This window comes from Amphiprion ocellaris, chromosome 11, assembly GCF_022539595.1.
Source record: "Amphiprion ocellaris isolate individual 3 ecotype Okinawa chromosome 11, ASM2253959v1, whole genome shotgun sequence".
Taxonomy (NCBI): Eukaryota; Metazoa; Chordata; class Actinopteri; family Pomacentridae; genus Amphiprion; species Amphiprion ocellaris.
In genome coordinates, this window is record NC_072776.1 from 11582280 (window position 1) to 11601899 (window position 19620).

The 19620-nt window shown below is 39.7% G+C and overlaps 2 protein-coding genes across 2 annotated transcripts in view; one reads left to right on the forward strand and one right to left on the reverse strand.

The window, feature by feature from the left end:
* Positions 1 to 17611, forward strand: LOC111588579 (collagen alpha-2(VI) chain-like). The gene is made up of 28 exons (XM_023299024.3): positions 1 to 312; positions 2496 to 2667; positions 4670 to 5280; positions 5391 to 5411; positions 5547 to 5612; positions 5711 to 5764; positions 5869 to 5913; positions 6000 to 6026; positions 6121 to 6147; positions 6259 to 6303; positions 6384 to 6437; positions 6710 to 6772; positions 10407 to 10469; positions 10575 to 10628; positions 10725 to 10760; positions 10853 to 10915; positions 11437 to 11499; positions 11818 to 11880; positions 11971 to 12033; positions 12118 to 12168; positions 12622 to 12720; positions 13770 to 13832; positions 13918 to 13953; positions 14044 to 14089; positions 14184 to 14336; positions 15019 to 15471; positions 15560 to 15598; positions 15683 to 17611. Exons 2-28 carry the CDS (start codon positions 2502 to 2504, stop codon positions 16282 to 16284), a joined length of 3126 nt encoding a protein of 1041 aa, XP_023154792.2. The 5' UTR covers positions 1 to 312; positions 2496 to 2501; the 3' UTR covers positions 16285 to 17611.
* Positions 17489 to 19620, reverse strand: part of xrcc5 (X-ray repair complementing defective repair in Chinese hamster cells 5) — a 10765-nt gene continuing 8633 nt past the window's right edge. Inside the window, exons 15-21 of the mRNA XM_023299025.3 lie at positions 19454 to 19541; positions 19267 to 19336; positions 19007 to 19116; positions 18666 to 18762; positions 18399 to 18466; positions 18236 to 18310; positions 17489 to 18039 (exon numbers count right to left, since the gene is read on the reverse strand). Of these exons, the coding sequence (XP_023154793.2) occupies positions 18025 to 18039; positions 18236 to 18310; positions 18399 to 18466; positions 18666 to 18762; positions 19007 to 19116; positions 19267 to 19336; positions 19454 to 19541 (523 nt within the window). The 3' untranslated portion in view covers positions 17489 to 18024. The remainder of the gene's footprint in view (positions 18040 to 18235; positions 18311 to 18398; positions 18467 to 18665; positions 18763 to 19006; positions 19117 to 19266; positions 19337 to 19453; positions 19542 to 19620) is intronic.

Sequence of the window (19620 nt, forward strand, 5' to 3'; positions counted from 1 at the left end):
AAGCGTCCAGAACTGTGTCTTCTTTTCGGAGACAGTGCTGCCTGTCTCCAGCCGGAAGAGCAGCATCTAAACTAAACATCAGCTGCTCTCCAGAGAAAACCTCCTACGTGCGTGTGCCCGCGTGCCTGCGTGAGCGCGCACGTGTCCGTCATCGGAGGAAAACCGACCAGGGTCTGACCCCCGCCGACCACTGATGTGGGAACTTTCCGACAGAGATGATTATCTGAAGTTTAAAGTCTCGAGAAATTGCTTGAATTTCCTGAGGGTCTGAAGTCGCAGCTTGGAGTTTGCTCTGTGTTTACTGTCACTGCGGTGAGTCCAACTTTCTTTATTAAACTTGACTGCAGGTGTAGAGCAGTGGATGGTTGCTGCACCTACACAGCTTTAAGTATTTCCTCTGCTTATCTTTACTTGACTCCACAGAAAATGGTTCCAGTCTAGTTTAAATAATGATGTTTTTGGATTAATAATTAACAACTGATTTTTAGTTTGTTGCTTTTGACTACTTTAGATGCTTAAAGTTGAGCTGATTTTACCTAATTTATATACTATTGGTTAGAGTAATGTACACAAATGTGTCTTATTCTGTTTAACAATCATATGATCAAAAAGTCAACTTTTCATGAAAAACTAGCCTGTTTTCAGCTTTCTCACAATGCATTTTCCAATCGACCCAAAAGTTTTTTCCCCCTGAAATTGTTTATTCTTCTCATATTTATATCTTACATCTGTCTGACTGGCAACGTGCAGGATTTTGGTCATGTCAGGTTGTTTTAAATGTGCTATATACACTTTTTCATTTAGCATTTTTTATTTAAATATTTTATACATTGTAGATTAATACTGAAGGCATCAAAACCATAAAAGTTCAGTATTAATCTACAATGTATAAAATACTGCAAATAAATAAAAAGCATTGAATGAGAAGGTGTCTCCAAATATTTGAGTGTTAGTACAAATAAACTTGATTTTAATCTTCATTTGATTTGATGTTAAGAGGTACGACAGTGTTCTCATATTTTATTAGATAAAATGTATTTCAAAATTTGAAGATATATGGTTTTCACTGGATGAGGAAAATTGTATCCTGCAAAGTTACTCTTAATACCTTAAGTCAGACTAATGTAGTGGAGCAGAAAGTACAATATTTCCCCTGGAGATGCAGTGAAGTAGAAGTGTAAAGTTGCTTAAAATAAAAGCACTCAAGCAAAAAAGGACTACTTTGAATTTGCACTCAAGTACAGTATGTATGAATGTACTTTGGCACATTTTACAGCCGCCACTGATGCATATTTTGTAAGATGCATATAGTTAAAGCACATTTAAATAGTGTGTCTCTAAACAATTAAAATTGTCTCAAAGGAATTTCTAGGGGAAAAGGAATCAGTCTCAAATCCTCTACTTAAGCAAAAGCAGTCAAGGAAAAGTTAATCTCCATTATAAGCATTACAAGTGACAAGGTATGACAGTCAGTGGATATTTTTTAGGTACATTTCTGTAATCTAATTAAATTTATTACAACTCTTCTGCTATCGAATCAACATTTACGATGCCTGCAATCTTCCAGTTTTTCGTTTGCTTAGTTTTTTGGTCATTTGTGACTGTCACTGAGTTGCTGAATAAACCGGTTGGAGTGAGTTGTTGTGTTTTCTTGCATCCCAAACTTAAAAGTAGACAAACATGAACAGGACTCATGCATTAATGCGAGCAGCATTTTAATGTTAGCCGGTTGAAGTGGGGCTATTTTTGACTACACAGCTGAAGTGATGCATCCATTTTTTCATGTAAAATATTAATCTGCAAAGTAGCAAGTAGATATAAATGTGGTGGAGCAGAAGTACAGCATTCTCTCCTTAAAAGTGTTAGAATAGAAGTACAAAGCAGAATAAAAGTTATCCAAACAGCACTTAATTACAGTAATTAAATAAATATATTTAGTCACATTCCTTCACTGTGTAAGATCACAAGTCTTCCTGGATTAGACTTCAAGTCATTGCTTTCTTTGTGGTTTGATGTTCTTGATATGAAATAGTTTGGGTCTCTGCTGTAGACTGAAGTAACAGTTTAACGTGTCTAATCAGTTTAATCTTTGGCGTTTGTTGATGTTGGGTTATGCAGTAAGAATTCTCCGCTTCCTTCTTGTAAGAATTCCTCCCCTACAGCACAAATCACGCTCTTATCAAGCAGCACAACTCCTCTAGGATGATAGTTCCTCACACAAAGTCTAATGTAGTTTGGAGATTCTCGCTATGGATTTGGCTAAACAGCTGGGAGGCGACGACAAGAATTTCCATTTAAATATTGTCCTCTTTTTACACGCATATTTGCTGACATTGTTTAAAGCAGCGATAAACATTTTAAGACTGTGGAGACTCCTCCTGTGAGGACTCACTTGTTTGACAGCGACTTCCTGTGTTTCAAGAGAGCTTTGGAGACAAAAGTAAGCTTTCAGTGACTGACATATACATCCCTGGCTGGTTTTGTTTTCTTTACAGCAAAACATGGCAATAATTCCAGCACTCATCTTTCTGTGCGTGCTCCAAGCTGCAGTCCCTCAAGTCCCGCCACCGCGTGGACCCAGACCAATACCTGGCCGAGGGGACAGTCCAGAACCAACTGTACCTCCACTCCAACCACTGCCCACACCGAGACCTGAGGGCTGTGAGCGTGAGTTCTTTAACCATCCTGTTGTCCTCATTCACGGGCACCAAAAAATATTGTTTCCTTGTCTGAAAAAAAATCCAAAAATTCAGCAAAAAAATTCCCCAAATTTCTGAAAATTTGCAAAACCTTAAGGAAGAAAATTCCAATAATTCCTTAAAAGTTTCCCTTAAAAGTTTTATTAAAAAAAAAAAAAATCCCCCGGGTCAGTTTTGACGCACAGGACAACACAAGGGTTAATCTCTTTATAACTCAATAAATTGTCTTGGCTTGGACACTCTTGCAAAAGAAATTCTTAATTTTAGTGAGACTTTTCCTGGTTATATGAAGGTAGGAAATGGGCTCGGCAGACACATACTATTGGCAGAGTGGCCCCAGTAGTTAGCACTGTTGCCTCCTAGTTAGAAGATCCCCGGATCGCGTCCCGGCCTGGGATCTTCCTGTGTGGAGTTTACATGTTCTCCCTGTGCGTGAGTGGGTTTTCTCTGGGTATTCCAGCTTCCTCCCACAGTCCAAAAACATACTGAGATTAACTGGAGATTCTAAAATATCTGTAGTTGTGAATGGGAGTGTGATTGTTTGTTTCTCTGTGTAGCCCTGTGATAGATTGGTGTCCCCTGCCTTCACCCTAAGTCAGCTGGGATAGACTCTAGCGACCCTAATGAGGATTAAGCGGTATAAAGATAATGGATGGATATTTTGTAAGATTATCAGAGCACAAATACACTGGATTTTTGGGGCCAATGCCAATTCCGATTTTAGGAAGTTAAAAAATCCAATATCGAGGACTTCCGGTGTCATGGCGTAGGGGACAGGACAAGCTCGTGCCAACTCTCCCAAGTTTTGACAGATTAGCCACCAAAAACTCGATTCTGGATAATTCTTTTTGATAGTAAGGACGTAGTTGGTGGTTTAAAAAAAAGAAAGAAAGGAAGGAAGCATAGAAGACTCGAAAATGTCTAAAACACGGAATAAGAACGCCTCGCCGTCGAAAGCCAGCATTGCAGTGGAACAGGCTAATACCAATCCTAGCATAGCCACTGCAACCGCAAACGACCTGCTCGCAGCTATCGAGTCTCTCAAAACCGAGATGAAACAGGACAATAACAACGTGAGAAGGGACATCTCCTTCCTGCAGCAAGAGCTGAGTGGCAAATTGAATAACATGGCTGAGGACATGAGAGGCCTCACAGATAGAATGGTCGAGGCGGAGGCCCGGGTCGGGCATGTTGAAGACGTGGCATTGGAACTGACTCAAGCGCTGACCGAGTGTTTGAAGCGACAGAGGGTAATACAAAACGGGGATTCGAGGTGGAGGTGCCAGCGGCGAGTACCGAAGACGACGCGGAGATGCGGCTGCAGAGGTTGCTGGGATGGCAGCAGCAGGAAGAGCGGCCCCCGAGAGAACACGTACCATCTACGGCGCTAAGAACAAAAGAGAGGCTGAGGGAGTTTCAAAGACCCGACGAAGTGTGATTCTAACAACAGACATTTCCATCACTGGTATTCTCACTCATATGGCTTCCTCAGTTTATCGATACGGAGGAGTGGCACCACAAGAAGGAAGAGTAACGTTGGACATTAAGGATGGAGGCGTCTTCTAAGCCTTCTAAACCGATTTGCTAAAATACTTCGGGTAATTTTACTACTGAATGAGACAGTGCATCCACTAAATACTTTGTAGGAAGCTGTCTTCACTTTGGCATTAAAGAGTCTTTTTTGCAAATTCTTGTTAAGAAAAAAAGTAGTTTTTTTACATTATAATGGCTTAATGTTGAAAAGCATAAAAAGGGCAAAACTTCCAAGGTGGTGAATACTTTTATATAGACACAGCATAGAGTTCAGACCTTAAAATCATAAAAATAAATTGAAATTACTTAGATAATTCCTGTGTTTGTATGAAAAAAAAAGTCCATTCTCCTGCTGCCTTACATTTGTAATTAATGTGAAAGACCACAAATAGCGCAGTAAAAGTTATTCACTCCTTCGCTGGTTTTCTCTCCTCCAGCCAAGATAATCGACTGTCCCATCAAGCTGCTTTTCACCATCGACACCTCAGAGACCATCGCCTTGCAGGAGATTCCTCCCGGCAGCCTGGTGGACAGCATCAAGGAATTCACAAAGGTCTTTGTCCAGAAGCTCGAACATCAGGAGTACAGGGGCCAGATCGACATCTCTTGGTCCATAGGAGGCCTTCACTTCTCCCAGACGCAGGTGGTCTTCAGCCAGTTCACCACCAAAGAGAACTTCATCAGGAGTCTGCAAGACATCGAATACCTGGGCAAGGGCACCTACATCGACTGCGCCCTCAAAAACATGACTCACCTGATGACCCAGCACAACACAGGGACCAAGGCCGTCCTCTTCTCGGTGTTCATCACTGATGGCCACGTGACAGGAAATCCATGCGGTGGGATCAAGATGATGGCGGAGAAGGCCCGGGAGAAAGGCATCCAGATATTCTCAGTGGCAGCGACCAGGGTCATCGATGACCTGGGGATGAGAGAGATAGCCAGCTCTCCCCACGAACTGTTCCGAGACGACTATATAGTGGTGGAGCTGGGGGACAACAACCTAAACATAAGCACTTCATCCATTGATCGGATCATAAAAGCCATGGTGATCTGAAATATTTATGCTTCTTGTCTATAGTTTTATATTTTGATTCATATTCAAATTTCAGTGTCACTGTCAGGTGTTTCTCACTGACTGTTGTCTTTTTTTTGCAGAAATATCAAGCATATTTACAGGTAAGAATGATCATCAACAGTGATATTTTAATGGGTTGTTGATGCGTTATCACTTCTTGTTGCATTGGTTCGTCTTGTTTTCTATAAATTCCTGCTGCACCTCATTTTGTTTTCCTCTTTCCATTGATCTTGTAGTGTTATAAACCGGCCTGCTTGGAGGTTGATGGGAACCGTGGACCAAAAGGGTCTCCAGGTCAAAAAGTGAGAGTTAAAAAAACTATATTAAAGTTAGTCCTGCTTATTTCTGCCTGTGTCAAAAATTATATTGTTGAATTGTTTATATTTCTGTTTATTTATAGGGCATAAAAGGAGACAGAGGCAATAAAGGAACAAAGGGTGAAAAGGGTAAACAGGTGTGTAGAAATGATGTCGAGCAACTAAAAACAAAGCTGCACTTAAAATTCTCAAATAAGACGTGCCAATAATTATTTCCTGACTATAATGTATTTTATTTCAGGGTGATCCCGGTATTGAAGGTCCAATTGGACGCCCCGGTCCAAAGGTTTGCTGACGCCGCCTGGTTGATGATTTTTGATTTTATATACAATGTGTTATTAATTATTATCCCATTGATTTGTTTTTCCACAGGGAGAGACTGGTTATAGAGGTGACAAGGTGGGAGCTGAATCTTTATATTTCTGCTTTTCTGATCATCTGTCAAAATGACTAAAAAGCTGTGAGATTAATGGGTAATTTTTTATGTCAACAGGGTGAAATCGGATTAAGTGGAGCAAGGGTAAATTGCAGCTTTCAGTACTATGTTTTCACATTCTACTACAGTACATCCAGCACTGTCAGGGTTATACAATGTGGCTCATTCTGTCTCTACTGACGTCCAAACACTCAGGGTGTGAAAGGTTCACCTGGCAAGAACGGAACTGACGGACAAAAGGTGAGTTTAACACTGAGATGTGAGACTGTGACACGAATGTGTTCAATATACTGATTTGATATATTTGTGGAAATCTTCAGGGAAAAATCGGCCGCATTGGAGCTGCTGGTTGCAAAGGTGATCCAGGTGACAAGGTGAGCGTTTTACTTCATTTTTTAATAGTATTCACTGTCGTGGCGGACTACAAGTTAAATATGGACTATTTGAATCCAGGTGAAATCATCAACCATCTTATTTAATCATATGTGTTTGATGAAATAATGCATACGGGTGTTTAATTGTATGATTTATCATCTATACTGCTGTAAAGATTTGACAGATTTTCTTTAAAGTACATAATATTTTAATATTTTAAGCTTTTCTGATTAATTAAACTACTGAATCACTTTGTCTTTGTCTTTGAAAGGGACCAGACGGCTACCCTGGTCTAGTTGGTGAATCTGGGCAACAAGGGGACGATGGGGAAAAGGTATGATTTGAATCAAAACTAAGATAAATGTAATCCTTGAAACCCCAATTTTTGGGTATTTTTTGCTCCTGTCACACGTCTGCTGTTTATTCACCGTCAGCTTGTTTTTTCACTGCAGTAGAAAGTCCCGCACCTCTATAGAAACAATTAAAATGCCATAAATTGTGAAGAAATGTAAGAAAAAGGTGGAATTTCTTATATATTTTCCAATAATTGAAAATGGGAATCAACAGTACAGATTTTTATCAAGTCAGCATGGGTGTTACCAAGATTGTTTCACACACTATAGGTAGTTTATTACTGACATGTTTAAGCTCTTTCCATACTTGTCTCTCATCGGCTTTGTGTAAACGCAGCCTGCAGCCAAAGACTCACAGATTTTCCCTTATGTGGCCATTGGTGACAGCTGAGTTAAAACTGGCTTCACAGTTGCATCAAAGAGATTTGAATGTTTGGATGTTTACAGAATCTCATTTGCGCAAATAGTGCATTTTTTGGCAAGTTTTTCAATCAAACTTGTAGAATTAAGGGATTTTGAAGAAATATTATAGTTCTAAACTTAGATTTGGTGAAGATTTCTGACGGAACGGCACGTCACAGATGGTCCAAGTTGTTTTGGAAAATATGACAGTTCTTTCTGTTGTTACAGTTTATGGACCTGATAAATGAGGGAATTTGGGCTTTTTTTATTTTTAAAGATAATATGTCTTTCAAATCTGCTGGTTAGGGGTACTGAATGGTTAAATCAGACATTGAAAAGACAGAATACTGCAGTTTTTGTAGAATAAATTAGTAAAAATATTGACAAACCCAGGCTTTAACCCTCCTATTGTCTTCATTTATGGGCACAAAAAATTATTGTTTCCTTGTCTGAAAAAAATCCAAAAATTCTGCCAAAAAAATCCCCAAATTTCAGAAAATTTGTAAAGCCTTCAGGAAGAAAATTCCAATAATTCCTTAAAAGTTTCCATTAAAAGTTTTATTTAAAAATTCCCCCAAATTTTGCAAGAAGTTCTTGTAAATATTTTCAAAAAATTAGTAAAAATCTTCCAAAAATATGCCAAAAATATCTAAAGTGATTACATACATATCAGTAAAACTTCTAATATTTTCTTTAAGAACATTCACATAAAAATCAACCAAAATCCAGCAAAATTTGCTGGATTTTGATTGATTTGATTTTAACATTTCTTTTTTCCACCAAAAAATGTTCAAAAATTCCCCCAAAAATTTTAAAAATTTGGACATCAGAAATTTCACTGTGAAAATATATTTTTTTCCACATTTTCAAACTTTAAAACGGGTCAATTTGACCCGCAGGACGACACGAGGGTTACGGATCCTACATGTTTTGGCCAGAGTGCAATATTTGCAGTAAATGGATGAATTTCACTGAGGCACTCAGAACGCCCAGAAGGCAAATCTGAAAGACTGTGATGATCCAATTTGATTGTTTTTGATGATTTTTACTTGTCAAAAATATACTACTCATGACAATCGTTACAACTAGAAAGGCTGACTTTTGACAGGATAGATTTCAGTCATCAAACGACAGAAAGTTGTGTCAAATAAACCAATTTTTCTCATTTGTTTATGCCAGGTCAGTGCTTTTGTCAGAATTATCTTTGACAACAGAAAAGTTGGACTTTGTGAGGATCAAACTTCACCTCACTAAATCTGACTGGTTAAAGATCTTTAAAATCACCATCCAACTCCATTATCTTCAGCACATACAGTATATAATACATATATATACTGTAGGTCTGATGTTGTGCTCAGTGGCGGCTGTTTTCCAAGCAGCCAAGTCAATGAGATCTTTGAATTATGAACGGAGGTGTCAGCTTCCTGCACCAGGCAGAAAAATAGACAAATAAAATTTGCCATTAAAAATGCAGCAATACCTGTTTCCGCTAGTTGACGTGCCGAAGTCGACATCTTTGAAATCTGCATATTTCTTCATTCGTCGTGAAAGCGTAAAGTGCTCCTAATTCAGAGTGTGTGTCAGCTGAAAATGACATTAATGGGATGTTTACTGAAAATAACCAGCAAACAGGAGACGGCAATTATGAGCACAATGTCAGATTGAATAATAAAGTAAAATGGCACGAGTGGAAAGCATTGCCACAGCAAGCCTCCCAGACATATTGATCTGCACAAGCACACACTGTTTTTCTGTGTAATTAGGCAAACACCACACACCTGCCTGACTTGGACAGTCCCATTAACGCAGAAGGCTTGTGTGGGACAATGACAGGCTTCATTCAGACAGTACAAGCTGTAAATGTTGGCTTTTAGGAGTGTAAATGGAAGCAGATGTTCGTGTTTAAACAGAGAGGAAAAAAGGGAGGAATTGAAGACAGATTCACTTTAAGTGGTGGTTTGACAGCACTCTTCTCGTCAAATAAGATAAAATCTCCAAAACAGTGACTTGAGTGTGAGTAAAGGAGGTTTGTGGGAGAATTTTAATATTTATTATGTGTGTGAAGATGGAAGCAGGAAGCAGTTTTTTCATTTTCTTGTAACTTATAGGCATCATCCCATATTTATCTCAAGGCAAATATCATAACTGAGGGACATCTATGTTTTGGAACTTGTTTGTTTATAATGCACTGAGAGATTATTGGTTAATTTCGTGGCAAAATTTGCACCGACAATGAACAGTTCTATTCTAGTTAGTCTAACTCCTGAGTTTATTGCTAACATTATGCTAGCAGTTATATTGTGTTGCATCCATAAACAGGAAAATACCATCCTCTGTTCCAGCTGGGCAACATGTTTTACCCTTGGAGCGAAATTAGCTTTTTATGAGACTGGACAGAAAACAGTACAAACATTTATTGTTCCTTTTTAATACCTAAAGTGGCCAATAAAACTAATAGTCACAGCAGCTTGGTAGCTATTTTTTATCTGGTTTGTTGACATTTCTGTAGTTTTTTTTTTTTTTTAATCATTATATTCGGTCTTTATAACTCTTCAGTTAAGATGTTCATGGTCACCTTGAATAATCCGTAATTAATTTGTAATTCAAAAGCAAAAAAAACTAATTCTGCTAAACCAAACTAAAATTGGAAAAACTGGGCTAATGCTTTTTTTTTAATTGTTTTTTTGTTGTTGTTTGTTTGTTTGGAAACCAAAAATGGAAGTCACGTGTTTCTTCATCTATGTGTTTTTCATATCAAAATGAGAAACTCAAAATATCTCCAGATTTGGTCTTCACTTAAATGTCTAAATGAAAAGATCAAGACAAAAAATATTTCTGTAGTCTTGGTAGGTCTAGCTAGCCAGCAAGTGGTCTAGCTAGTTGGTCCGCTCTGTCCCAAATGTGCAATGAAATAAGTAATTTCAATAGTCAAAATTCTAGCCATTTTTTGTTTGTTTTTATCACTTAAAAAAAGAAAGATTTTAAGCATTAAAAGCATGCATCACTTTAGATTGTGTTCTCGACACACATACTCCTTTTTTTTTCTTTGCCCTGGTTACTGTGCTACATCTATATGTTCTACAAGTCCTTTGATTTTTTCCATTGAGTCAAACATCCATTATTCTACAGGTCCTGTGAACTCCGCATTTAAAATTAAATTGTATCAATCAATGTCTTTAGTTATGTATTTTAGTTGTCTTTATGTTTGTTTAGGGTGACCCAGGCATCCCTGGGAGGTCAGGCCCCCCAGGCCCTCTGGGTGAGCCAGGACCACAGGTAACTATCAAATTAAAATACATAAAAAGACAACATAATGAAACAATAAAAATTTACCTTTATTTAAATAAATGAACTTAACTAACCTGATTCACTGTGCTGTAGGGCGAAATTGGAAATCCTGGAAATCCGGGGACACCAGGGCAACGGGGGAATCCGGTACAGAGCAGAATTTATTTTCTTTATATTTGACTCCCATATAAAGGAAGTTATAATTTCAAGCTGATGTTTAAGTAAAACTAATAACTCTCACAGGGGCCTAAAGGATTACCTGGACCGAAAGGCGCAGAGGTATTACAAACACCTTTATTTAAAAACAATGTTTTGAGAATTTTCTGTAATTTTTGATAAATCTTCATTCAGTTTTAAATACATTTGAACAGGGGAGGAGAGGAGACCCTGGAACAAAGGGGGGACCTGGACTTAACGGGCCAAAGGGAATAAAGGTGAGTTACAACATATTCTTATTTACTTTTTCATTAATTTGTGTGTCATTTCCAGTTTTGACGGAAACAGTCAGCTTTTGAAAAACTCTTCTGGTAAAGTTGCCACAGCCAAAATACTCGACTTTTATCTAGAATATGACTCATTTTAGAGTAGTAAGGTTAAAAAACATGGAGTAGAACATGAGAGAGAACTGCTGGTGCTGATCTGAATGCCAGATAATTTATTTTGAGACACTTTCAGGCAATGTTTGTGTTGACCTTACAAGAGATTACAGTAGTGTGAGCAATGGAGATGAGTCCCAGCTGGATTTTACTCTTCCAGAGAAATCCCCTAAAACTTGCTTTCCTTGATATTCATGTGTTTCTTTGTTTCCATAGATCTTTTTTTTTAGATTCTCAGGAAATTCTCCACACATTTCACTGAAACAGAAGAATTGCTTCCCAGTAATTTTGTGTTTCATATACTTTGGGCAATGATTAATGGCGTGGTTCCAGTTCTGACACGCTAATTTATTTTAAAGGGAGAACGAGGGCCACTGGGAGGCAGAGGTCGGCCAGGGGAAGACGGATTCAAAGGCTCGAAGGTGAGGAGACCATGGTGTGGGTGGATTTTGGCAAAGCGGTGACTCAGCAGCTTCTTAGGAACTCGGCAAGCCGTCATTACAACTCCAATACTGGAGCTACGCCTTCGTGTACCGGCTGCCAAAATAACCTTAGCTCAGCCTGTTATCATCAAAACCTACTTTCTGAGGAAAAAGCTCTGAAACTTTAAGCCTTTTAAAATATGATTTGTCCAACACTGTGCTTAGCCAGATCCGCGAGTGTGAGTAATTCTGTGTGTGGGGGCTGGAGTCAAGGTCGTGTCCAGTGAAGTGACTTACTGTTCTTTCTCTCTCTGCCAGGGAGACCAAGGATTACCAGGACCGAGGGGTCCACCAGGAGAACCAGGGGCCCCTGGAGATAATGTGTGTTGTTTATAACGACATAACCATCAGCACCGGCTCCTGATTGTTGGAGCTTATTGCTGATACAGCTTTTATACTCTGTGGCTGCAGGGAAGTGTGGGAGATCCTGGAGATCCTGGACCTAGAGGAGACTCTGGGCCGCCGGGACCACTTGTGAGGAGTGAAAATACTCATTGTGTGTAAAATACTGTGTAAATACTCCATCATGGTGACCGATGTTATTTTTTTCTTCTACAGGGTGACAAAGGAAGAGCAGGATTCAACTACCCAGGACCAAGAGGACCAACTGTAATGTCCTGCATGTCCTAAACTCTCTGAACCTCAAGCAGTATAGGGCTCTTTTTTTCACTGCTCTTACATTTGTTACTCACTAGGGCCTCCTTTCATCACTGCAATATCCTGTTCTGCACCTCTGTGGAAACAAAATTGTCAGAATTTTTGTCACATTTGTCGAAGCTGAGTCACTAATGCCTTCACGGTTGCACTAAGGAGCACAGAACTTTTTTTTTTTTTTTTTTAAGTTAATTAATAATTAGATGCAATATCACATTTTAAACCTAGATTTGACCGATGGATGAGTAGTTCAAGGACTGCCAGAGAGTGGAAAATCCAAAGATTCTCCGTTTTTGCAGTTTCTGAGTGTGATAAATCGTTTAAGATAACACACCTTTGAAACCCGTTGGTGGGTATTGGGGTTCAGAGGGTTAAATATTTTGCTTGAAAGTCACTTTGCTCTTTCAGGGAGACAGAGGTGAACCGGGCAGGAGAGGACCCAGAGGAGGCAGAGGTGAATGTGGGGCAAAAGGAGAAATTGGGAATAAAGGAACGACAGGAGACCGCGTAAGATTAATGACAAATTTTTTATTATTTGTTTTTTTTTAAATGGAGATGGAAGTGGGTGTTAATCAGAGATCGTGGGTTTTGAGCAGGTTGGGAAACAAATGTTGATGTTCATGTAACTCTGGTGCCAAAGGGAATTACCTTATAATGTATACTTCACATGTAATGTAAAAAAAATAATAATAATTTGAAAATTCTTGCAGAGTGTCGGATATCTATATGAGATTTCTGCCATCATAACAGTACAAGTGAATTGGGCCAAAAAGCCTTTCCAAAAACAGTGTCCCAGGTACCCAGGGCACTACACAGACTGTGATCACTTTTCAGTGGGCTGATTTCTTCAGCACAATGTAGTTCCAAAGAAAAATTCTTCACAAGCCAGCCTGTATTATCCTGGGACATTGTTTCTGGAATGAGTTGCTGTTGAATTTCTGAGTGATATGTCAACCACAAATCCACTTTTATCTGCCTCTTTTGTATTGAGATTAAAGCAGAAATCTTAGAGATGCAGTTGAAACCTCAGCTGATGAAATTGAGACCGTGTGTAATGCATGGGTAGGGTTTTTTTTTTAATATATAAGTTATGTTAAAAAAAAAAAAAAGACTGGTTCTTAAGAAACACTCCGTAAACCACAAGTAAAAGAAGCTACAGATTATCACAAGATGGGATCACATGAATGGCCGATGTCAACATGTTGCTATTCTGACCCGTGATACTCAGTGAAGCCCTGGATCACCTCCATCTTTGAACTTCATTTTGATGTAAACTACACACCTACACTGTTTTATGAATCTTGTAAATTTGTGACGCTATCATGTTGAGAAAATCTGTCCACAGACATACACACAGACACCTGCCAAAGTGCTGAAAACACACTCACAGACTCACATGGTGATAATAATGCCGCCTACACTATCGTGGATGGTAATTAAAACAGCTTGAAATATTCTGTAGAAGTCATTTGCAGGATACTTTAAAAAAAAATAGAGCTAGAAGTATTATTATTCAGAGAAATGAGTGACTTCCACTGAAAACGTTTTGTGTTTAGGGGAAACCAGGACAGCCGGGGGAGCCAGGACTCAGAGGACCCAGAGGAGACCCTGGACTTAAAGTAAGCAAAAGCACAACCACTTAAATAATGACTCGACCGTGCATGCAAATGTGTGATCCAGTTGCATTGCTCTGTGTGTGTGCAGGGGGGTCCGGGATCTGTGGGCGATCCTGGCCTCACTGTGAGTGAACTTTAAACACTTCAGATTTTAAATGAATATATTATATTCTCTTGAATGTATTGCTTCTAACGTACATGTGTGTGCCTGCAGGACTGTGACGTCATGACTTACGTCAGGGAGACGTGTGGTTGTTGTGGTAATGTCATCTCCACTTAAACACGAGCTCATGGTATAAGGTAAAGGTTCATATTTGCTTAAAATGCTGGTTCTCTTCTTGTCTTTTCTCTCAGACTGTGAGAAGCACTGTGGAGCTCTGGACATTATATTTGTAATCGACAGCTCAGAGAGTATCGGAGAAAGTAATTTCACCCTGGAGAAGCACTTTGTTGTCAACACCGTCAACAGACTGGGATCTATGGCCTCTGACCCTGCGTCACCAACTGGTACAGCATAGACTCCACTGTAACAAAGAAGTAGAAATTGCTATAATGGATTAACCTTCATCAAAGAGCGATTCACTTAATCTGCCACATAATATACAATTATGGCCAAAAAATATTTGGACATGTCCCCATGCTGTCCCTGTGCTACTCATTATGGCTAAGATTATACAGTAACAACTGAATACTGAATGTTATTGTATATCTTCAGCCATCAAATGTGTAATGTGCTCATATTTCAGCCTGATTTTAAACACAGTGCCATCATTTTAATTAAAAATTTGCTGAATGACACCTCTTAAAACAACATTTAAAAACAAAGAAGTGAATATTTTAAAAAAAAATAAAAATTCATGTATTATTTTAAGCAGCTAAAGTGTTACTTATGTCTTTCTATTCTGTGCCATAGAACTACATAAAGCCACAAGGAAACACTCTAGTTTGACTCAGTCCTGCAACTGTCCTGCTTAAAAGTAGCCCACAACAAATGCCCAGTTTACATTTGCTATATTTGGAAAAAAAAAAAAAAAAAAGAAAAGAAAAAGCACATTTCCGGTTCAGTCTTAAAGATTTGCAGACACTGCAAGAGTTTTTGTGGTATTTCCTGACAAAACTACAAAGCCTTATTACGGTACTTAAAACTGAACCTGCAAATTGATCTGTCTGACATGTCTATATCTTCCAGGCACAAGAGTGGGAGTTGTACAATTCAGCCACTTAGGGACCTTTGAAGCTATCCATCTCAATGACTCAACCATAAACTCTTTGTCTGCCTTTAAAACGGCAGTGAAGAACCTAAAGTGGATTGCTGGGGGCACTTACACACCGTCAGCTATCAAGTTCACCTATGATACCTTCATCAAGGCCAGCAGGAGGGCAGGAGCAAGCGCAAATGTGGTCGTGGTCACAGACGGCCGCTATGACCCTAACGATGACGACAGCAAACTCCGGTACCTTTGCGACCCCAATGTGGTTGTCAATGCCATTGGGGTTGGCGACATGTTTCACCAGATACACGATAACGAGAATCTGCTGTCTATAGCATGCCACAATAAAAACCGAACCACTACAATGAGGCGTTACACTGACTTGGTAGCTGACGACTTCATGGAAAAGATGGAAACTGTGCTGTGTCCCAGTAAGCCTGCACCTGTACACTCAGCAGGATGACAATAATGAACCTTCCAGCGTTTATCTAACCTTTGTCTGTCTGATTTTCCCTCCAGATCCAGAAATTAAGTGCCCTGATCTCCCCTGTAAAAATGGTAGGTTTTATTAAAGGCTAGATTATTGGTTTAGTGGTAGCATTAAGTGCAACTCAGTAAGTGATTTGTTTTCTTTCATTGTAGGCCCTGATGTAGCTCCATGTGTCGGGCGTCCAGTGGATTTGGTGTTTCTATTAGATGGCTCAGAGCGCCTCGGCACGGAGAACTTCCGCTATGTTGGAGAATTTGTGCAGAAGGTGGCAGACAGACTGGAACTGGCCAGGAGCAGGTCTGATCGAATGCGAGCCCGTCTGGCACTGACAGAGTTTGGCAAGGAAAACGAGAATCAGGTGGCCTTCACGCTCACACATGACCCGGTCATCATTGCTAACGGTATAAGAGCCTTACCTTATCTGGACTCTTCCTCAAGCGTGGGGCCCGCCATCTTCCACACCATCGACAACATCTTGGGTAGAGGAAACACTCGCCAAACGAGACGCCACGCAGAGCTTTCATTTGTTTTCATCACAGATGGCATCACAGATAGCAACAACCTGGACGAGGCGGTTAGTGCCATGCGAGGGCAGCAGGTCGTCTCCACGGTGATTGCTACAGGAAGTGACGTTGATCAAGATGTCCTAATGAAGCTGGCAATGGAGGACCAGGACGCCATTTTCAAAATACAAAAATTAACTGATCTGCTTGACTCCAGGTTCTTTGACCGTTTCATCCGGTGGGTGTGTTAAAGAGGGCCCCTGCGCATGTGAGAATTATACTGGTGCTACAGATGTTAATCTAGCATTTTAAAGGATAATTCCAGTTTATTTCAACCTGGTGTTTTTACCAGCTAAAGAGCAGTGTGTAAGGATTTAGTGGCATCTAGCAGTGAGGATGCATGATAGCTATCACTTGAGCATAAAAAAAGTACAAGGCCCTCTTTGGAGCAAGTGATAGGGTTGTTGGATTATGTTCATTTTGCCATTGCTTACTATAAAATAACGTTACTTTTAAACCGATAAATCAATAAGGACAGTATGTTTTTACCATGCTGATATGTTTCGACGTGTGATGACGTGTCCTTTTTTTTATCACGTGGCGGATCTGACAGATCTGTCAGAAGAAGCGGGCGAGCAGTTCCATGAACCGGGACAAGGGGGCCTACACCCTCTCACACACCTGGGATTCCATCCTCCAGAGACCACTGGACAGCGGGGGGCGTGACAGATCTGTCAGATCTGTCAGATCCGCCACGTGATAAAAAAAGGACATGTCATCACACGTCGGATGTCGCTCTGAGGAAAACTACAGATGCAGTCGAAACATGTCAGCAAGGTAAAACCATATGGTCCTTATTGATCTGTCAGTTTAAAAGTAACGTTGTTTTAAAGTGATAGGGTTGTCTGTTCTGGGTAACTGTAGAAATATGACATTGCAATCATAATCCAAGTTAGAGGACTTGTTCCCTTTGTAGATATGAAATGCTCATTGTAAGCTAATGGAAACCCAATGAATTACAGTTACAGATGCACTCCATTTCTGCCAATAGATCCTCTAAATCCTACACAGTCGGATCATTCTCTAGCACTGACACAGGGATGTGTAGAAAGGTTTCACTGCACCTAATTACCATTCTGCTATAGGGGGCAAAAAAAAGCTCTGGTGTGTTTGTATTTCTGTGGACCAATCATGACTGTCTTATGTGTACTTTTTGTTCAAACTTTATTCATGAAAAAAATAACAGTTTTTGGGAAGCTGCAGGGAGCTTGTGCTTGTTGCCGTAATATATGCTGTATGTGCGACTCCTTGTTTTTCCAAATCTCTAAAACAGAAGTGCAAACTTAGCATGACCAGATATACCATGTTGAAATAAACTGGAAACTATGCATGGTACAATTTGCAAATAATGTCACAGCATTGTGCTTTATACCATTTTGTAAAAAAAAAAAAAAAGAAGAAGAAAAAGCTGTATTCATCTTGAGTACTTTGTGATACAGAAATATAACACAAGCCATGCATTCTTTATCAACCATTAAGCTTTACTGTTTTGACATAATAAACCTGCAGTTAGGAAGACACGGCAGTGCTGTCTTCTGTCAAGTCCTAAAGGTTTCTAGTGCACAAATATATCAAGTATCCAGCAAGACTGCAAATAATCATTGAATTAGAGCAAGATTCATAGAAGTTACTGTAATTCTGACATTTAAAATAAAATACATAAATCCTTGGCCTGAAGCATTAGGAATAGTTTTGGTGGATTCTAAACAAAGTGTTTTTATAAAGCATGTGTAAACTACAGTTGAGCCAAACACTGTCCAGTACAGTATACTTGCACTTACTGAATATCACCAGTTGCAAAAATTTCACTGGTCTCCAAAGTTTAGGAAAGAACAAAGGACGGCTAAAGAGGTTTGGTCTGGCTGTGCTGTAAGGGTGCATTCTTGGAATTTCTGTAAGGTCCAGTGCAGACACTCCTACTGCCTCCCTTCTTACATCATGTCCAGCTGCACAGGAAGAAGCAAAACAAAAAAACATGTATCTGAGGACTTAATAAGACTAGGACATTATCACACACAGGCTGTCACATCCTACAAATGCACTAGAAATGGCTTTGACGTGAGCTTGAGTCTCAACAGTCACGTAAATATTTAAAGATACAAAAAGGCTGTCCGAGTATATAAAAAAAGAACAAACACTTACCAAGTCATCCACATCTCCAGTATCTTCAACCTGTGGCGCAGCTGCCTCCTCTTTCTTCTCCTCAGCAACCAGGAACTGAGGACAGAGTAGGTTTCATTCAGTAAAAAGGACAGGCCTAAGATCTCTTTGAATTTATAAGTGACACATAAACACTTCTATATACCTGATTGGCTTCGGTTTTGGATATGGTGCTTCCTTCCACCTCATCTTTGCTGATCAGAGTCACAGCATCTGTCCATCAAACACCAAGAATTAAGACAAACTCTGAACTCTTGAACAGACTTGTGCTGTGATTCGCTGTAAGTATTCATTTCCATTTTCATCTCATTTACTTGTTTAGCACCCAAATAATGTGGAACTTTCATCTCATCTCAGGGGAGGAATGATTTAAAAGAAATCCTGCAGCTCCTAGTAAAGAGGCTTATCATACCTTGAACAAGCAGGTCCCAGAAGACTTCCAGCCCCCTGTTTTCGATGCTGCTTTTCAGGGACTGGAGGTAGCTATTGTACAGATCAGCATTCCCCAGCTGAATGAAAAAAGATATGAAACATTCAAATTCCATTTAAGGGTCTTGTAAAGGCTCACATCTACATGCAGACACATAAGCACATACTTGCACAATAAGCGGGCTCTGCTCTAGTCCCAAGAAAAGAAACAGACTCATTGTAATCTTCTCAGGACTCATAATCTCCATAGAAAAGCCAAACTGCGTGTCTCAACAGAAACCACCACATCATCATGTACTCCCCAAATGGAGGATGTTTATTTACCTTAACTGACTGCTCTCTGAAAGCCTGGATACAGGTGATACTTTTCATGTAGTACAGTGTGTCCTTGTTGCTAAGCAACTGCTCGATCCTGTGAGTCAGTTGCTGACAGACTGGAAGGACACGGGGGTCATCACAACCAAACAAAGAGATAAACACAATTACAAGGGCGGAACATGAGTCATGATGGTTTAGAATATAACCAGAAAACAAGTTTATCTGGGCAGCTCGTCAGAGATAAAGACTGGAAGACTGGGCCTCACCCTCTCTGAACGGAAGACTCTTCTGCTTGATCAGAGTGCGGAAGTCTCGGGCTGGATCCACACTTCCAACCTGTTTAGTCAGTGAAATGCAAATTTAAAATACATCTGGTGAAAACAAACAGTGGAGCACTTTTCTGGAGTAGATTTTTATACGATTATTGTGTCATCCAGCTCCTCTGATTCTCACCGAGGTGACAGAGCCTTCAGCAATGTCAGCCAAGTTATAGTCCTCCTCTGCCTCGTCTTTTTCATTCTTGGCATCTGACTCCTCAGCACTATAAATGGCAAAGGAGGCTGGTTAGAATCCTGAAAACAATTTTCCATTTGCAACATTTTGTAATCAGAAAATGTCAG

Coding starts and splice junctions, on each gene's coding strand:
- LOC111588579 (XM_023299024.3), top strand. CDS start 2,502: ATGGCAATAATTCCAGCACTCATCTTTCTGTGCGTGCTCCAAGCTGCA. Junction 11,881..11,970: donor CAGGGGCCCCTGGAGATAAT/GTGTGTTGTTTA, acceptor CTGTGGCTGCAG/GGAAGTGTGGGAGATCCTGG. Junction 14,090..14,183: donor GGAGACGTGTGGTTGTTGTG/GTAATGTCATCT, acceptor CTTTTCTCTCAG/ACTGTGAGAAGCACTGTGGA.